This window comes from Neoarius graeffei, chromosome 2, assembly GCF_027579695.1.
Source record: "Neoarius graeffei isolate fNeoGra1 chromosome 2, fNeoGra1.pri, whole genome shotgun sequence".
Classification (NCBI taxonomy): domain Eukaryota; kingdom Metazoa; phylum Chordata; class Actinopteri; order Siluriformes; family Ariidae; genus Neoarius; species Neoarius graeffei.
In genome coordinates this window covers 105,894,445-105,914,231 of record NC_083570.1, presented here as the reverse complement: position 1 = coordinate 105,914,231, position 19,787 = coordinate 105,894,445, and the positions used below count along the sequence as shown (strand labels likewise).

Genomic DNA, 19,787 nt, shown 5'->3' with positions numbered 1-19,787 from the left:
ATCTGGGCTAGCCTGCTCCATACCAGGAACACCCTGCAAGATGTGCCATTTTGGAGCTGCTCAGACCCAGTCATCTCACCATCACAATTTGGCCCTTGTCAAAGTCACTCAGATCCTTACGCTTGCCCATTTTTCCTGCTTCCAATATATCAACTTCAAGAACTGACTGTTCTCTTGCTGTCTAATATATCCCACCACTTCACAAGTACCACTGTAACAACATAATCAATGTAATTCGCTTTACCCATCAGTGTTTTTTTTATTTTTTTATTTTATGGTTGATCGTGTGTGTGTGTGTGTGTGTGTGTGTGTGTGTGTATACAACCCTGATTCCAAAAAAGTTGGGACAAAGTACAAATTGTAAATAAAAACAGAATGCAATAATTTACAAATCTCAAAAACTGATACTGTATTCACAATAGAACATAGACAACATATCAAATGTCGAAAGTGAGACATTTTGAAATTTCATGCCAAATATTGGCTCATTTGAAATTTCATGACAGCAACACATCTCAAAAAAGTTGGGACAAGGGCAATAAGAGGCTGGAAAAGTTAAAGGTACAAAAAAGGAACAGCTGGAGGACCAAAGTGCAACTCATTAGGTCAATTGGCAATAGGTCATTAACATGACTGGGTATAAAAAGAGCATCTTGGAGTGGCAGCGACTCTCAGAAGTAAAGATGGGAAGAGGATCATCAATCCCCCTAATTCTGCGCCGACAAATAGTAGAGCAATATCAGAAAGGAGTTTGACAGTGTAAAATTGCAAAGAGTTTGAACATATCATCATCTACAGTGCATAATATCATCAAAAGATTCAGAGAATCTGGAAGAATCTCTGTGCGTAAGGGTCAAGGCCGGAAAACCATACTGGGTGCCCGTGATCTTCGGGCCCTTAGACGGCAGTGCATCACATACAGGCATGCTTCTGTATTGGAAATCACAAAATGGGCTCAGGAATATTTCCAGAGAACATTATCTGTGAACACAATTCACCGTGCCATCCGCCGTTGCCAGCTAAAACTCTATAGTTCAAAGAAGAAGCCGTATCTAAACATGATCCAGAAGCGCAGACGTCTTCTCTGGGCCAAGGCTCATTTAAAATGGACTGTGGCAAAGTGGAAAACTGTTCTGTGGTCAGACAAATCAAAATTTGAAGTTCTTTATGGAAATCAGGGACGCCGTGTCATTCAGACTAAAGAGGAGAAGGACGACCCAAGTTGTTATCAGCGCTCAGTTCAGAAGCCTGCATCTCTGATGGTATGGGGTTGCATTAGTGTGTGTGGCATGGGCAGCTTACACATCTGGAAAGACACCATCAATGCTGAAAGGCATATCCAGGTTCTAGAGCAACATATGCTCCCATCCAGACGACGTCTCTTTCAGGGAAGACCTTGCATTTTCCAACATGACAATGCCAAACCACATACTGCATCAATTACAGCATCATGGCTGTGTAGAAGAAGGGTCCGGGTACTGAACTGGCCAGCTTGCAGTCCAGATCTTTCACCCAGAGAAAACATTTGGCGCATCATAAAACGGAAGATACGACAAAAATGACCCAAGACAGTTGAGCAACTAGAATCCTATATTAGACAAGAATGGATTAACATTCCTATCCCTAAACTTGAGCAACTTGTCTCCTCAGTCCCCAGACGTTTACAGACTGTTGTAAATAGAAAAGGGGATGTCTCACAGTGGTAAACATGGCCTTGTCCCAACTTTTTTGAGATGTGTTGTCTCATCTCATCTCATTATCTGTAGCCGCTTTATCCTGTTCTACAGGGTCGCAGGCAAGCTGGAGCCTATCCCAGCTGACTACGGGCGAAAGGTGGGGTACACCCTGGACAAGTCACCAGGTCATCACAGGGCTGACACAGAGACATAGACAACCATTCACACTCACATTCACACCTACGGTCAATTTAGAGTCACCAGTTAACCTAACTGCATGTCTTTGGACTGTGGGGGAAACCGGAGCACCCGGAGGAAACCCACACGGACACGGGGAGAACATGCAAACTCCGCACAGAAAGGCCCTCGCCGGCCACGGGGATCGAACTCGGACCTTTTTGCTGTGAGGTGACAGCGCTAACCACTACACCACCGTGTCGCCCTGGATGTAAAACATCCTGCTTCAAATGCAACCAGTAACGTGACTCATTGCTAATTGGAAATTTTTCTTCCTGTTAACGGTCGTCACCCTTCCTCCTCCCCACCCCCCTTCACACACCCTGGTCTGGTCCTGGTCTTGACTCGGTCTCACCCTGCATTAGTCCTGACTTGATTTCAACCCCTCAACGTCTTGGTCTTGTCTCGATACACCATGGTCTCGGTCATGACTTGGTCTCGCCAAGTCTTGGTGGTCTTGCCTCCAGCACTACTACCTAGTGCCCTTCTAGTTTCTGAAGTGAGCATACTTGTGAAGGAAAAATAAAGCAAGCCTTCGACAATCAAAGCAAATCAAACATTTTTCAGACATCCGTATGATCATTCAGCCTGAAATCATGCGCTCCACATGATTTCCTGTGAAATTGTGGATGAATCACAGCATTGACACAATGAAAAATGGAACATTTCAGTCTGAATGAAGTCACTGTTTAGCTGCGTCGGACCATCCATCAGTGGAGGTTTAAAACATCACAAATGTATTAAGTAGCACAGAAATGTAAGATGGTATTTTCTCCATATCATGCAGGTGCATCTGGAAAACAGAGCCAAGACATCTCTAACAATATGGCCTCTTACACACACACTCTCTCTCACTCTAAAGAAAGACTAAAGGTTTATTAATAGAGTTAAAAGGCTTGTCACATGAAAACATTCCCACAAACACAGTTCCAGCACAAATCATCAAGATATGCTCAAACAAATTATTCTGTCTTCTTTCAGGTCATCTCTTTAGAACAGGGGTTCTCAACCTTTTGCAACCTGGGCCCCACCAAAGCTGGTTCATTGCAGTTGGGGGCCCCTCTTCTCGCCCCGCCCCCATCCCCCCCCAAACACACTCACCTGCAGTGACGCCACCCGACCTACAGCACCTTATATTGACCGATAGATAGATAGATAGATAGATAGATAGATAGATAGATAGATAGATAGCTAGCTAGCTAGCCCTGGGCTAGATTATTATTATTATTATTATTATTATTATTATTATTATCATTATTATTATTATTAGTAGTAGTAGTAGTAGTAGCAGTAGCAGCAGTAGTAGCATTATCCATTCCATAGAAATACATAGGCCTATTATCATTATTAGGCTATTGTTATAATTGGCAGTAGCACCACATTTCTAATCTGCTTTCGGGCATTATTATAATTATAATTATTATAATAATAATTATTATTATTATTATGGCCTATTATCATTACTAAGCTGTTGGCAGTAGTACAAGACTTATGTTCTTTCAGGCATTATTATTATTATTAGGCCTATTATTATTATTATTATTATTATTGCTGTTGTTGGTTGTTGATATTATTATTATTATTATTATTATTATTATTATTATTATGCTATTATTATTAATAGGCATCATTATTATTATTATTATTATTATTGTTTTTATTAGGTATTTTATTAGGCTTATCATTAGCTGGCTATTGATATCATTGGGAATTGGGACCAGGCGTGAATTTAGGTATTTTTACTGTGCCTTTGTGATCTGCATTTGCGTTAATGCGAGACCTGAGCCTGCTTTGCCTTACAAAGATCCTCGATTCTTGGCGAAATGTTTGACAAGCACAGTCTCAAGTCATCCTCAATTTGCGCACGATTGCGATATTTCGTTTTGAGCGCAGTCATATTTGAAAATCCTGCCTCACACAAGTAGGTCGATGCGAATGGGATGAGCAGTTTCAAGGCTACGTCACACAGTTGCGGGTACTCCTGCATCAATGCTGCCCAGAATGTCGAAAGAGGGCATGAGGTGAAGACTGCCTTAAGTCTACTGTCACTCTTCAGCTCAATAAGCTGTTCCTGCATGTCAACTGGAAGTTCGTCAGCAGTACACGCAAATGGATCTCGAACCCACGCAAAAGAGCGATAATCCTCTGTGAAGTATGCCGCAAACTGTTTTCTCATTACCGACAGGTGCTCTGACGCTGCTTGAAAGACAGATGAGAAATCGTGGGAAGTGCCTGCATTACTGATAAAGTCTGCAAGGCTTGGGAACATATCACAGTTCCCCCGACTGATGCGGCCACACACACAAGATTTTATGATAGATTGATGATAGATTTTATAATAGTATTGATTTGTATGTAATAGTCCAATGTCCTGCATTTTGACATGGGTAAATGTGTTGCATCTGCTTAGCTACTATAGCCTGTTAGCCCCAGATTTTTTTTTTCCTCCATACATGAAGCCTACTCGCGACCCCCCTGGAGTACCTCCGCGCCCCACCAGGGGGGCGCGCCCCCCCGGTTGAGAACCACTGCTTTAGAATATACAGCAATATAAGATTATCCTTTCTTTTAAATTCTCCAATCTTTCTCTTTATCTCAGTGAACATCCTAATAAACTATACTGATAGAAATTGATGTTCTTCCCGTGTCCGCGTGGGTTTCCTCCGGGTGCTCCGGTTTCCTCCACAGTCCAAAGACATGCAGGTTAGGTTAACTGGTGACTCTAAATTGACCGTAGGTGTGAATGTGAGTGTGAATGGTTGTCTGTGTCTATGTGTCAGCCCTGTGATGACCTGGTGACTTGTCCAGGGTGTACCCCGCCTTTCGCCCGTAGTCAGCTGGGATAGGCTCCAGCTTGCCTGCGACCCTGTAGAAGGATAAAGCGGCTAGAGATAATGAGATGAGATGAGATGAGATGAGATGAGATGAGATGAGATGAGATGAGATGAGATGAGATGAGATGATAGAAACTGAGCCTCTTGATGGCATGTGGGATAGCACATGGCACATTAGTTTACGTTGTTACACATCAAATACAGAAAATATTTGACTACATACAGTATAAGGCCCAAAAGTTTCAGCAAAATATAGAAATATCACCTCCTGAGTGGCACACCGTTCGTACTATCATACAATGTTTACCAGGTGGGAAGGATGGCATTACTCACTCTCTCGCCAGCCAATCGCAATCACAACCACAACCATGGCAACACTAGGCAGTATGCAGAAGTGGGTGGATAGTGCTTTCCTTTCCTCTGAGGGTGTTACGCTGCCCTGTGTTGCAGCATGAGCAGCAGTTTGAAAAGATGTGATGGCTGGCTTCTAGTGTCTCAGAGGAAGCATGTGTTAGTCTTGAATGATGATCACCCATTGTACCCTCTACTTCCACGAATTAAGAAAACTACATACAATCTAAGAAAGAACCAGTCACAATGCCCTAAAGTTAATATAGATAGATTTAAGAACTCATTCTTTAATAGAATCATATTTAAATATGAATTCGCTGTTTAATTACCAGTGCATAGAATTTGCTAAGCGTTTCTTTGATTCTTGGAATCCATAATTTTTTTATTTTTATTATTCTATGTTTTTCGTCTTCTGCTTTGCCATGTAAAATAAGATACAGTGGGGCAAAAAAGTATTTAGTCAGCCACTAATTGTGCAAGTTCTCCCACTTAAAAAGATGAGGGAGGCCTGTAATTTTCATCATAGGTATACCTCAACTATGAGAGACAGAATGGGGGGAAAGAATCCAGAAAATCACATTGTAGGATTTTTAATGAATTAATTGGTAAATTCCTCAGTAAAATAAGTATTTGGTCACCTACAAACAAGCAAGATTTCTGGCTCTCACAGACCTGTAACAACTTCTTTAAGAGGCTCCTCTGTCCTCCACTCGTTACCTGTATTAATGGCACCTGTTTGAACTTATTATCAGTATAAAAGACACCTGTCCACAACCTCAAACAGTCACACTCCAAACTCCACTATGGCCAAGACCAAAGAGCTGTCAAAGGACACCAGAAACAAAATTGTAGACCTGCACCAGGCTGGGAAGACTGAATCTGCAATAGGTAAGCAGCTTGGTGTGAAGAAATCAACTGTGGGAGCAATCATTAGAAAATGGAAGACATACAAGACCACTGATAATCTCCCTCGATCTGGGGCTCCACGCAAGATCTCACCCCGTGGGGTCAAAATGATCACAAGAACGGTGAGCAAAAATCCCAGAACCACACGGGGGGACCTAGTGAATGACCTGCAGAGAGCTGGGACCAAAGTAACAAAGGCTACCATCAGTAACACACTATGCCGCCAGGGACTCAAATCCTGCAGTGCCAGACGTGTCCCCCTGCTTAAGCCAGTACATGTCCAGGCCCGTCTGAAGTTTGCTAGAGAGCATTTGGATGATCCAGAAGAGGACTGGGAGAATGTCATATGGTCAGATGAAACCAAAATAGAACTTTTTGGTAAAAACTCAACTTGTCGTGTTTGGAGGAGAAAGAATGCTGAGTTGCATCCAAAGAACACCATACCTACTGTGAAGCATGGGGGTGGAAACATCATGCTTTGGGGCTGTTTTTCTGCAAAGGGACCAGGACGACTGATCCATGTAAAGGAAAGAATGAATGGGGCCATGTATCGTGAGATTTTGAGTGAAAACCTCCTTCCATCAGCAAGGGCATTGAAGATGAAATGTGGCTGGGTCTTTCAGCATGACAATGATCCCAAACACACCGCCCGGGCAACGAAGGAGTGGCTTCGTAAGAAGCATTTCAAGGTCCTGGAGTGGCCTAGCCAGTCTCCAGATCTCAACCCCATAGAAAATCTTTGGAGGAAGTTGAAAGTCCATGTTGCCCAGCGACAGCCCCAAAACATCACTGCTCTAGAGGAAATCTGCATGGAGGAATGGGCCAAAATACCAGCAACAGTGTGTGAAAACCTTGTGAAGACTTACAGAAAATGTTTGACCTCTGTCATTACCAAAAAAGGGTATATAACAAAGTACTGAGATGAACTTTTGTTATTGACCAAATACTTATTTTCCACCATAATTTGCAAATAAATTCTTTAAAAATCAGACAAATGTGATTTTCTGGATTTTTTTTCTCATTTTGTCTCTCATAGTTGAGGTATACCTATGATGAAAATTACAGGCCTCTCTCATCTTTTTAAGTGGGAGAACTTGCACAATTGGTGACTGACTAAATACTTTTTTGCCCCACTGTATGTATATTTATCTTATTTAATTAAAAACCATTGATTGATTGATTGATTGATTGATTGATTGATTGACCACTGATTGAGTCTTTACCCTCCCTGGCCCAGGTGCTAGTTGTTGTATGAGGAGCAAGCTAGCTGCTAGGTGGAAATTGGCAGGTGATCAAATTGGAGGAAAAATCCAATCCAATCCAATCCAATCCGATACCTAATACAAGGATTGTACCAGTACGATGTATGTGTAGGATGGGTTTCTGGACATCAAGGTTGTTTGCCACTTTACCTGTGTCATTCTTTCACCAGCATGTTCATCAGCGGCTGTCCATCGCTAGCGATGATGACTGCTTCATTAGGATGTGCAGAAACAGAGATGGGCCACAAGGCCTGCACCAGAGCTCCTCTCCTAATGAAGCACCTTGCACAGTAAGGTAAGACAAACAATGTCGTGCCCCCATTACATTGTCTCTCTGGACCTCCAGACCTGATGCCAAGTGGTGCACAAAAGTGTGACAGACCTGACGGGTATGGAAGTTGCCCCGCAGTGACAACTGACTTGCCGGATGATGCCATCCATTAGCCATTTGAGTGGCTCTTCTGCATGCCATCTGGTGGTGTGCCATTGACCCTGCCACATTGCACCGAAAAGTGTCCTACTGCCAGCGCCTTATTGGTGATGTACTATTTAACCCATAGCTGGAACCCAGGCAGGTGCTACCACTCCAGGTCAGAGCGGACCTGGGAGCAATGATGATTAAGGGGTAAGTCCACTTCCGCCAGTACTCAAGTCCAGGGGCGCAGATACGTTTTTGAACTGGGGGGGACAAAAAACTGGGGGGACAAAGCTGCCAGCAAACCAACCCCAACCCCGATATGCCTGTCAAGCTTGTTGTGGGTTACCATAGCAACCAAGCTCGAGCTCGCAACCTGTGCAGTCTGCGCAGCTCAACCAAATATCAGTCTTTGTTTTGTTTTATGTGAGTTGTTGCAACTATGTATACACTGCTGTGCACCTCAATAAACCGAATGGTAATTAGTCTTTTGATTTTTCCGTGAGGTTTGCCTTATGCAAAGAAAGACAGCACAAACGTTTTTTCCTCCCTATAAGTGGGGGGGGGACCGAACGAGGTGAATTTAAATCTGGGTGGGACGAATCCCACCCGTCCCCCCCTCTATCTGCGCCCGTGCTCAAGTCCTCCCGGACCTGAGACTCACCACCGGTTACAATTTAAAGTCATACCCAGGATTATACCAGCATGTTACTCCCTACACAGTTCTATACTCACTCCTGAGACCATGAGACGTCCTGAACTGAGACAGGAAAATACAATGAAGAGAACATGAGGCTTGTTATGTCCATCCATCCATTATCTGTAGCTGCTTATCCTGTTCTACAGGGTCGCAGGCAAGCTGGAGCCTATCCCAGCTGACTATGGGCAAGAGGCGAGGTACACCCTGGACAAGTCGCCAGATTATTGCAGGGCTGCTTGTTATGTTTACATTTCTATTCTATTCATCCACTGTTGTAAATGTAGTATGTGTAAGTTGGAGAATAACAAGAGGCAGTGTGTTAAAGGGAAACCAAAAATGCACACACACACACACACACACACACACACACACACACACGCAGGCACGCATACACACACATCTCCAGACCTCAGAGTCCGATGCCAATTTAGAAACCTTAAACCCTGACTCAGTTCCCCTCACAGCACTGAGCTGTACAGCTAGTATTTCTAAATCCGGTACTTTCTATTAATCAACAAAACATCAGACTTCAGACTAACCAAACAGAGGGGAAGTGAACAGAGGCTTAATTTTTCTTTACGCCACTTGGACCTGGCCCTGGAGCACATCTACCTACCCTCGGTAACTTCAGCTGGAACCCTGTGTCTGCTGAACCCTCTCCTAAACAGGGCTCTATCTGATCAAGACAGAAAGGGAATAAAGAAAAGACCAAGCCAATGCAGAGATGCAGAGAAAGAGAATTAGGAAAGGAGTGGAGAGTTAAATCTGGTAGTCAGAAGTACATCTTCTTTCAGAATAGGAGACTATAAAAGACAGGATGTGAGAATCTGTGTATTATGGAACCGGTGTAGCTGAGAGACCTGTCAAAGCTCAGGACAAGACAGGGCAGGCATAAAGCTGAATAGGAATATGGCTACAAATAAAAGCTATACTTCACACAAGAGTACTTATGACAGGTGTGCTGGCTGGTGTAGTTTCCTGCAATTGAGAATAGAAACCATTTACGTCATTTACAAAACTTCTATCTGTGGAGAGACAGATTTGGAAATGAAAGAGAAAAACGTTACAAGACCATCTGGGATCAACAGACACCGCAGGAGTAAAGTAAATGTGTCCATTTATGATGGATGTAGATCAGTGGCGGCTGGTAGTCTTTCAAACAGGGGAGGCTGGTCGGTTACGATATTTCCAGATTTTAAAAGAAAAAAGAAAAAAAAACACATCAATTTTGCCCATACTCTTGCCTCTGATCTGGCTGATTGTTGGCAGGGTCACAAACTGTGAAATAACAGGTTCTTTTGGCCCATTAGCCTACTGTTCAATATACATGTTGGTGGTGTTGGGGGGCATATTTTAACATTTAATATTTTAAAATTGTGGCATGTTGTTTAAAAATTGATCATTATTGAAAGCAGCTCTTTGTCAGGAACCTCAGCAGTAACAGCAGAGTGTTCTGGAATAGGCACAAGCACTGACCTTGGGGAGCCAAACATAGAGCTGGGTGCCACACATTTCATTCAATGACACTTTCCCTATATTTTACTTATTTTGACTGAGAAAAGTTTTATTGACAATTTTGATAACCCTTCACTTTTAATCCAGGTCTGTAGTGTGAAATGTTCTCGGCTGTGTTTTTGTTTAAAAATGTTTTCCAAATTGTAGCTGTGTTTAATTAATATCCAGAGAAATATATATTCCAATAAAATATACTCAGCATAAACATTTTAAATAGATTCTATATTTTTGGTCCATCCATGACATATTACTAAAGTAGCCTATTTACTGTTGTTGATGTGGGTCACTTGCTGTTAGCCAATTCACTTTCTCGTACCAGGAGAGCTGAAAGGAACGAGTATTATTCCCTACCTTTTTCACCAAGTCAATTTGAGGCGTTGGTCTACCCTGCTCTTTAATTTTAATTTTTTCCTCGAAAGGAAGACTGGCAAATGGCTTCGCCAAAATTAAATCAGCAATGCTTGGCATCCGTGCACAGCTTTCTTGCTAGCTGACTAGCCCCCTCAAGTTCAAGTTCAGTCACTCAAATAAACGAAATGTCTGGAACTAAGATAGCAAACTTGACAACACTATATTTACACTTTATTTACAATGAAAATATATACAAACTAAAAAAGCTGGTAGAAACCGTATGTAATGAATGAAATCGAAATGTAAGCTGATCTCTTACAATACACCACAGCACTTGCGAATCCGCATGGGACTGAACTGAAATTCACCGCTGCCTGTCTATATTTGAAACGAGCTGTCAATCAAAGAAAATATCCGGCCGCTTTCACCAATCACCAGTCTCCTCGCGGAAAGCTTTGCCATGTCCCTCCCACTGTGAGGCTGGGAGTCCGTGGGACTCCGTGGGTGGGCGTTTTCGCAGTATTTGTCCAATAATCTTCTTGCATTTTGATATTGAAAAGCGCAGAGCTCCCAAATGCCATTGAAGTCCACTGAGGCTGGGCTGCATCACGTTGTCATGAGGGAGAAAAACTCACGCACACATTAGGTGAACTGGGGAAAGTTATAACGGAATGATTTCGCACTGTAGTTGGGTTGAGCACATATATTTCTATGATTCTGGATCTGAAATAGCAATGTTATAAGGTCGGCTATAACATAAGCCTAGCGCAATTCATCCTACACGATGTTCGTCATTTTTAGAGGAGGCTGAGCCTCCCTCGTTGTCTTAGAGCAATCGCCCGTGATGTAGATGCAGGATGTAATCCAAATCAATGAATTTATAGGTTGAATACACCCACTGGCCACTTTATTAGGGACACCCATACACCCACTGTTTTCTGCAGTGATCTAATCAGCCAATCCCTTGACAACAGCACAATGCATCAAATCATGCAGATACAAATCAAGAGCTTCAGTTAATGTTCAGAATGGGAAAAATTGTGATCTCAAAGCATGACTTTCACTTGGTGCCAGATGGACTGGTTTGAGTATTTCAGAAACTGCTGATCTCCTGGGGTTTTCACACACAACAGTGTCTAGAGTTTACACAGAATGGTGCAAAAAACAAAAAACATCGAGTGAGCAATGACAGTTCTGTGGGTGGAAACAAACACCTTGTTGATAAGAGAGCTCAAAGGAAAATGAACAGACTGGTTCAAGCTTTTTTGCTAAGAAGGATATAGTAACTCATATAATCATTCTTTACAACCATGGTGAGCAAAAAAGCATCTCAGCATGCAACAGCAGAAGACCACATTGGGTTCCACTCCTGCAGCCAAGAACAGGAATCTTCGAATCAAGAACAAATTCCTATTAAAGTGGCCGTGGAGTGTATGTTTCAATGTTCTGTAACATATGCAGATGTTCATTACAGGAGCATGGAAAATACATTGCGTTTCGTTTATGACTGTTAGAGCGAGCCGTAAAGTCAGACAGCAGTGTGTCCTCTTACCCTGAGCGATAGCGATGGACTCGAAGTTCTGCAGCTCTCGGAGTAAGCAGCTGCGCTCGGTAGCATGCAGGCTATAGATAAAATCCTTGGCTCCTTTCGGAGTGCTTAGCGATTCGAGCTTCTCTTTGTGCTTGTGTGTGCCGAGCCAGCGTTTCTGTGCTACTCGCACACACGGGTTCAGGGTTCTCTGCATACAGAACCTCAGCATTTTGGAAAAGAGCATGCCTAGAACCTGAAATGAAAAACAAAGAGAAATTAGTTATTAAATAAGAATAGCCAGGTTCTTCAGCTGACCCTCAGGAAGAACCGCTAAAATTTCAAGTGTTTATCAGATCAGGGTCCAAGTAGACCCCTTTTAGAAAGCTAAGAACACTTAATTATTCAATGAATCCGATAATCGCAGCTTTAAACATCAAACTTGCTTTTTTTTCTCTTGAAATGTCCTGAGAAAGGACAAACTCCTCCATCTTATGTCCATGAAGGAAAACGTACTGACTGCTATAAAGCACCGACACTGAAGACTCCTTCCAGAAACCTTCACCATATCAACGATTAGAAGAACAGATCAGAACGAGTGTGTTAATATAAACCTGTGATGTGGTGCTGCACTACTGTCAGAGCTGCTTTTATAGAAAATTAATCAACACCTTCTGACCAATCAGATTTGAGAATTCAACAGGATTCCCGCTGGCGCTCGTCACATTCGTCATTGACGAACATAATCCTTCAATGACAAAGAGAAAATTACTAGCAGTTGTCACAGTGACGAATGTATTTGTCATCATTATCATAAGTCATCTTTTATAGAAATCCCTCCATTTGCTGAAATCCAATCCCAGTGAAGAGACGGCGGAAAGCCAGAGTGTAAACAATAAGCATGTGCTTGCGATCAATAAAAATCGACTACACATAATGACCAAATGGGCGCCAAGCTTTTGACCAATCGTGATGTGTCTTAATCAGCCTGGTGTGGTGGTGTAATTATCTCTGCGTGAACCAAACAATGGTGCAGTCTAAAACTGATGAATTTATTTTTTTGGGCAGGCTCCTTCAAGCACTGAAGATTATTTAAAGGCCGAAACAGCCATGGTGGAGGCACACTCAGAGCCCCGACTGTCCCCGAGCACATTGGACAGTGTCAGTAATACAGGGGTCGGTAAAGAATGCCAAAGTTAAAGTGCTGTCAGCCGGCAAACAACTGAAATGATCTATTTTTCAGGCGGCGTGGCGTATTGAGTCCCCGTGAATAATGCAGTGGCGTCATTAGGCCCCATTACTTGGGGCTATAGCCCCTGGATATTTTCACCGTCAAAAAAAGTAAGAGATTAATAGAAAACAACTGACATGGATGTCATCTGGGATTTGAATGTTGTAATATAATAATGCAGCTTAGAATTGATGTCTTTGGGGGCGTCGTGGCTCAGGTGCCATACCATAAATCCAGGGACCCGGGTTCGATTCCAACCCGAGGTCATTTCCCGATCCCTCCCCATCTCTCTCTCCCACTCATTTCCTGTCTCTACACTGTCTTATCCAATAAAGGTGAAAAAAGCCCAAAAAAAATCTTTAAAAAAGAATTGGTGTCTTTGTTTTCCTAAAAGAGAGGTATGTGAGTGAGAAATGAGATGTTTATTAAACTGATGATAAATTTTACTAGTGATATTTAAGTGAAGGGGCGGCACGGTGGTGTAGTGGTTAGCGCTGTCACCTCACAGCAAGAAGGTCCGGGTTCGAGCCCCGTGGCCGGCGAGGGCCTTTCTGTGTGGAGTTTGCATGTTCTCCCCGTGTCCGCATGGGTTTCCTCCGGGTGCTCCGGTTTCCCCCACAGTCCAAAGACATGCAGGTTAGGTTAACTGGTGACTCTAAATTGACCGTAGGTGTGAATGTGGGTGTGAATGGTTGTCTGTGTCTATGTGTCAGCCCTGTGATGACCTGGCGACTTGTCCAGGGTGTACCCCGCCTTTCGCCCGTAGTCAGCTGGGATAGGCTCCAGCTTGCCTGCGACCCTGTAGAACAGGATAAAGCGGCTAGAGAAGATGAGATGAGATATTTAAGTGAATTGACACATGCCTCAGTTTCCTGAGACATTATGGGTGTTGATAATTAACTTCATAATAAAAAGACACAGAAACTGAAGTGAACTCCATAAATTTAAAAAGAGCAGTGCAAAAATCACGAATAAAGATGTCATAACCTTTGAATGCGTGAGGGTGATAATATTATCTTATAAAGTTAGATATAACCTCGCCAACCTATCGATGCCAATCTTCCTTAAAAAATATACAGTAAGCCCCAGGAAAACTGGACTCAGCCCCTGGTCTTTTCAATAACTGGAAACGCCCCTGGGCTAACCAACGTATGATGTAAAACGCCGTGTCATTCTGTGTTCAGTTCGTAAATCGATGAGAAAATCGGATTCCTTCACTGTTGGTTGTTCCGGGACTCTTCTCGACTCTGTTCAATTGTAAATCAAGTTTTGTGATGAAATAAAGGCTAACGGGAGTCCTAATACCTCTTATGAATAGTTCCATGCTAAAATAACCTTAAGTAAGCTCAAACTAAAGAGGTTTATTTTAGCTTGATGGTGTATAGGGCATCCAAAATCAAGTCTTTCTTAATAGAGACTGGAGTGGAGCCTAAATTTTATATGTAATGGAGAAGCCTAGCTGCATCTGTACAAACATTTGAATTGTGCCAGTTTGGGTAGCATCAACCAAGTCAGTAACTAAGAAAAAATACAGATGAAGAAAAAGTAAAGAATATTTTTCAGAACCCAGGGAGAACCCTGGGTATAGATAGTTTTCACATGATGTCACAGAGTCGGGGATTCCCTAGTGGTGGCCATCTTGTGGGTCAAGCTTACCGTACGGGTGACTGAGCACACATTGTAACGCGCGAGTACAAAGTCTTCAAAAGAACCCAAGCAGGCTATTTAAAGCTAGCAATGGTGCACACCTGTTGTATTCACGGCTGTCGTAATAGGTCAGATGATGACGTCAAGCGGAGCTTTTATGGAATTCCCACTGTACGGGAGCACGAAGGCGAGCAAACAAAGAAACTCAGCATACAAAGGAGAAACCTATGGCTTGCGAGAATCAACCGCAAGGATTATCAGCCTTCCAAACACAGCAAAGTCTGCTCCGATCATTTTATAAGTGGTAAGTTGTTTAAATAAACAATCAATTGTGTTCAAGTTTGTTTCTGGAAACCAAAACATCATGTAAATAATCTCTGGAGAATGCCTAACTGGAACCGCTGAGTGTACATTTACATTGTAATGTACACTTAATATCGCTCGTTTGTCACGTTTCTATTTGACACTTGTCACTTCATTCACGCAAGGGTCATTTTTGAAAAGGGCAATTCCATGTAAATGTCAACCTCACCATGCAAAAATAAAGCAACATGTAATACATCAAAACCACTCCCAGAGATATCACCTAGGCCTGTATTTTACAGATGTGAATAAGTTGAACCAATTTGTAACCAACCTAATATGTCACTGTCAGTCTTTCTTTCTTATAATGTAAAACCCAAGCTAAAATCAACTTTGATCATGTACAATTCTATATTATTGCCACAAGCCACAGAAATGTATGCTAAAATCCACAAAACAGCAAAACAATAGCCATCCTAAATATTATTTAAGAACTTTGATAGTTTTAGCTGATATTTAGAGAGTTTTTCAAAGGGTTATGGTGGTTAAATTGCTGATTTTCTAAACATATGCCATGTCTATTTCAGACGCGTCACATCCATAACGGAATTTCGTCACATCCATAACGCTGACTTTTCCTTCTGAAACTCTGCATGAAATACAAAATATTTTAAACAAAGATTTTTTAATATTCACCTTGGACCCCTCTATCAAATGGATATCTCCATTTTGACATTAGGTTTACGATTTCACAGAGTTTGATAAAAATGTACAGTCACCCAAGAAAAGTGATACTTTTTCTGTCACATCCATAACGCATCTTTTATTGGCATTTTCTGGCATGTCCTAGATGTACTATGGGAATTGTTCTTGTTCTATCACTTCTCCAGTATGGTACAGCCTTAAAATATGCAACACCTGTTTAAATACCGGGAGACAATAAAACATGCACTGGGTCATTTGTTGCCATTTTGAGTTCAAGTGTCACGTCCATAACGCTGGAATTGTCCAAAAACATTTTAGGTCTATTCTGTATGCAGGGATGCAAACAGCGCGCCTTTTGGGGGATGCCGCCTTTTTCACAGCTGAATCGCGCAGATCCGATTTTTTTAGGGGGGGGCGTTGGAGTGTCTGATTATAATTTCAAAGTAAATTCTGTATTAAAATTACTAAATAAGCAAATCCGTTACAGTCCATGAAACATAGGAAGTATAAGGATGAGAAAAAAACAGTGAATCGGAAAGCTGCGCACATTTGCGCAGCTTCGCGCAAATGTGCGCAGCTTTCCGATGCAAAGTAATATTGCACAGTATTCATAATAGTCTTAAATCAACTCGATATTATACACACACATATATTTATATGCAGTGTTGAGAGCTCTAGAATTCCAATGTTTACATACCTTGGCTGTAATTAGGACATGACTGTCACTTGTTTTTATATGGTGGACTTCACGGACCCAGCCACAGACAAAATAATTGTATGACTCCAGCGACTTGTATGCTTTGAGGTCGCCAAGTGTGTAGGCACTTTTACTATTCACGAAATAGTTCACAATATCAGGGTACGATATGGAATAGTCACTGGAAAATGCATCTTTGTCCACTTCGTAGGGGTCAATTCCCCCAATCAAGGCCAGTTTGGCTGCATACCGTTGTCGTGAGATGTCGTCTAATGTATCCATATACTTCCGTTTGCTTGATTTTGCCGACATTGATCTTTATTTTAGAAAACTGACTATATAACTTCATAAATTCGTCCGAGATAATGTAGCTGGTAATGGCGATGGTCCTTTGTTTGCCCCACAATATGGTGGCTGGAGGGCGTTCCCCAGAATGCCGTGACGTCAGTGAAAACTATCTATACACTACCGTTCAAAAGTTTGGGGTCACTTTGAAATGTCCTTATTTTTGAAAGAAAAGCACTGTTCTTTTCAATGAAGATCACTTTAAACTAATCAGAAATCCACTCTATACATTGCTAATGTGGTAAATGACTATTCTAGCTGCAAATGTCTGGTTTTTGGTGCAATATCTCCATAGGTGTATAGAGGCCCATTTCCAGCAACTCTCACTCCAGTGTTCTAATGGTACAATGTGTTTGCTCATTGCCTCAGAAGGCTAATGGATGATTAGAAAACCCTTGTACAATCATGTTAGCACAGCTGAAAACAGTTGAGCTCTTTAGAGAAGCTATAAAACTGACCTTCCTTTGAGCAGATTGAGTTTCTGGAGCATCACATTTGTGGGGTCGATTAAATGCTCAAAATGGCCAGAAAAATGTCTTGACTATATTTTCTATTCATTTTACAACTTATGGTGGGAAATAAAAGTGTGACTTTTCATGGAAAACACAAAATTGTCTGGGTGACCCCAAACTTTTGAACGGTAGTGTACATACTGTAATGTTTCAGTACTCAGTATCGCAAGCAAGTTCTCATGACGTTCATGAACCTGAGATGCTTCCTGATTATACTGTATTACCGTATGACCTTTGACCTTGTGTACCCTGATATTTACATCCATTCACGCAGATCCAGTGACACAGCTCCAGTCCTGGTCTGTACTGCAATGCATTCTGGGAGATCCTGACTATACTGGAGAGTCTCTATCCAGCTTTTAGACATGATTATGAAACTCGAGAAAGTAACTCATACACTATAAAGTGAATAGAATATAGACTGATGCTCTGGACCTTTTGTGAATGCTTTAACACATCTGGATTGCATTATTAAATAATTATAAAGATCTTTCTAACTGGAGAAAAGACACTAATGTGGAGAAGAAGCTGATGTGAAGTCTTCACGACTATCATGGAGGTTTAACTTTCAGCTTTTACCAGAAACAGAAATTAAAATAGTCACAGATTTATGCAAATGAGATCAAAGAGGAATTTGCATATCTCACCGAGAAGATAATGGTGCTTAATTCATCATCTCTGTTGGTGTTGTTGTTGTTGTTGATGTTTTGAAGCTCCTAGATTCCACAGATTTCCACGCATGGCAATCAGGAGAGACGATAAATGATACACTATTTTAAAAACAGAGTTGTGATAGTGTAATAGTGATAAGCACATGGACAGGAACTCCCTTTGCACAAGCTGACCAAGGTTCTTCGCCCCAGATGAGTCAAATGGAAACCATGAATCCAGGTTGCCAGATCTGCAGCTCAGAAACACTCCAGAAACTCTTATTATAGAACACTATCTCCACCTGTGGCAGAATGTGCAACCACATGATTTAGTTCTCTCCAGAGGTCCTGGTTCTGAGTGGCGTGGTTTAGAGCTCTGACCAATTGTAGATGCTATCATACCACCTTTTTCATTGGGCTCCCCTGCTTCTTTTACCAGTTATCATTCCTTCTAAACATATTTTTGACAAGCCTTTTTTTTTTTTTTACAATGTTTGATGTGTCCATAAAGTTCGAGTGTTTTGCTTTTTAGGGTGGCACGGTGGTGTAGTGGTTAGCACGGTCGCCTCACAGCAAGAAGGTTCTGGGTTCGAAGCCAGCAGCCGGCGAGGGCCTTTCTGTGTGGAGTTTGCATGTTCTCCCCATGTCTGTGTAGGTTTCCTCCAGGTACTCCGGTTTCCCCCAAAAGACATGCAGTTAGGTTGACGTGGGGCGGCCTTGGGCTGAGGTGCCCTTGAGCAAGGTACCTGACCCCTGACTGCTCCCCGGGCACTCTGGTGTGGCTGCCCACTGCTCCGTGTGTGCGTGTATGTTCACTGCTTCAGATGGGTTAAATGCAGAGGATGAATTTCACTGTGCTTGAATTGTGCATGTGACAAATAAAGGTTTCTTCTTTTGATGAGAATTGGGTTTAAATTTTCCAGTTGTTTCAAGAAGAGTTTGGATCCTTATGTGATCGGACGGGCGTTTGTTTGTCATGAATCTCATGATGTGATTTTGGAAGGTTTCAACTCTTTTTAGAACCACTGTTGTCCAATTAACACAGTCCAACCCATAGAGCAGGATTGGTAGTATGTATGTTTTGTAAATTTTAGCCTTAATTTGGTAGGTAACACAGAGGTGAGGAGATCTTTATTCCTCTCAAATGCTGCCTAAACAAGGCCAATCCTATACTGAACAGGCACAGAGCCATCATTGGTAGAAGAAAGTTTATGACCCAGATAGATAAACTCGATTACTTGGTTACCAACAAGCTCAACTATGACCTACTGTTCACTTACGTATCCCGCTGCTCTCGCTTATATCAGAATTCAAGAAAATGAAGAAATAGGACACTTATCATGAATGTTGACTTCAACAAATAATTAACCCTGAAACAAAGAGCAGTGTCTCTCCCCAGGGATTTCAAATAGCATTGTGGTAAACTGTCATTTTGAAATAGCATTTTGCTTCTTGAAATAGCATTAAAATCCACACAATATGTTTCGTAAATACATTGTCAGTAAACAGGAAGTTGATGTGCGACAGACCTGAAAACGGTAGACATGGTATCGAACCCCAAGCTGAAGCTCGATACCAAATATCAAACAGTTGTGATTTGTAGTTGCTGAGAAAAGTGTTACGAAAATGTTGTAAATCCACACTATATGTTTCGTAAATACATTCAGTCAGTAAACAGGAAGTTGATGTGCGACAGACCTGAAAACGGTATGCACGGTATAGAACCCCAAGCTGAAGTTTGGTACCTTCAGATTGAGGGTATAAAAAACTATACATGATGTTTTTTCACCTGCCAAATCATACATATATACATACACCGATTCAGATTTTTACAGTATTTACAGAAATACAGCATGTTAAGAATAAAACACTTCATGTCATGCTGTAATAAGAAAATAAACATGGATGAATTCGAGCCCCAG

At 41.9% G+C, this 19,787-nt stretch overlaps 1 protein-coding gene across 1 annotated transcript in view; it reads right to left on the bottom strand.

The window, feature by feature from the left end:
• Window positions 1-18,102, bottom strand: part of tmem65 (transmembrane protein 65) — a 31,832-nt gene extending 13,730 nt beyond the window's left edge. Inside the window, exons 1-2 of the mRNA XM_060915325.1 lie at window positions 17,863-18,102; window positions 11,800-12,031 (exon numbers count right to left, since the gene is read on the bottom strand). Of these exons, the coding sequence (XP_060771308.1) occupies window positions 11,800-12,022 (223 nt within the window). The 5' untranslated portion in view covers window positions 12,023-12,031; window positions 17,863-18,102. The remainder of the gene's footprint in view (window positions 1-11,799; window positions 12,032-17,862) is intronic.
• Window positions 18,103-19,787: the final 1,685 nt, after the last annotated feature.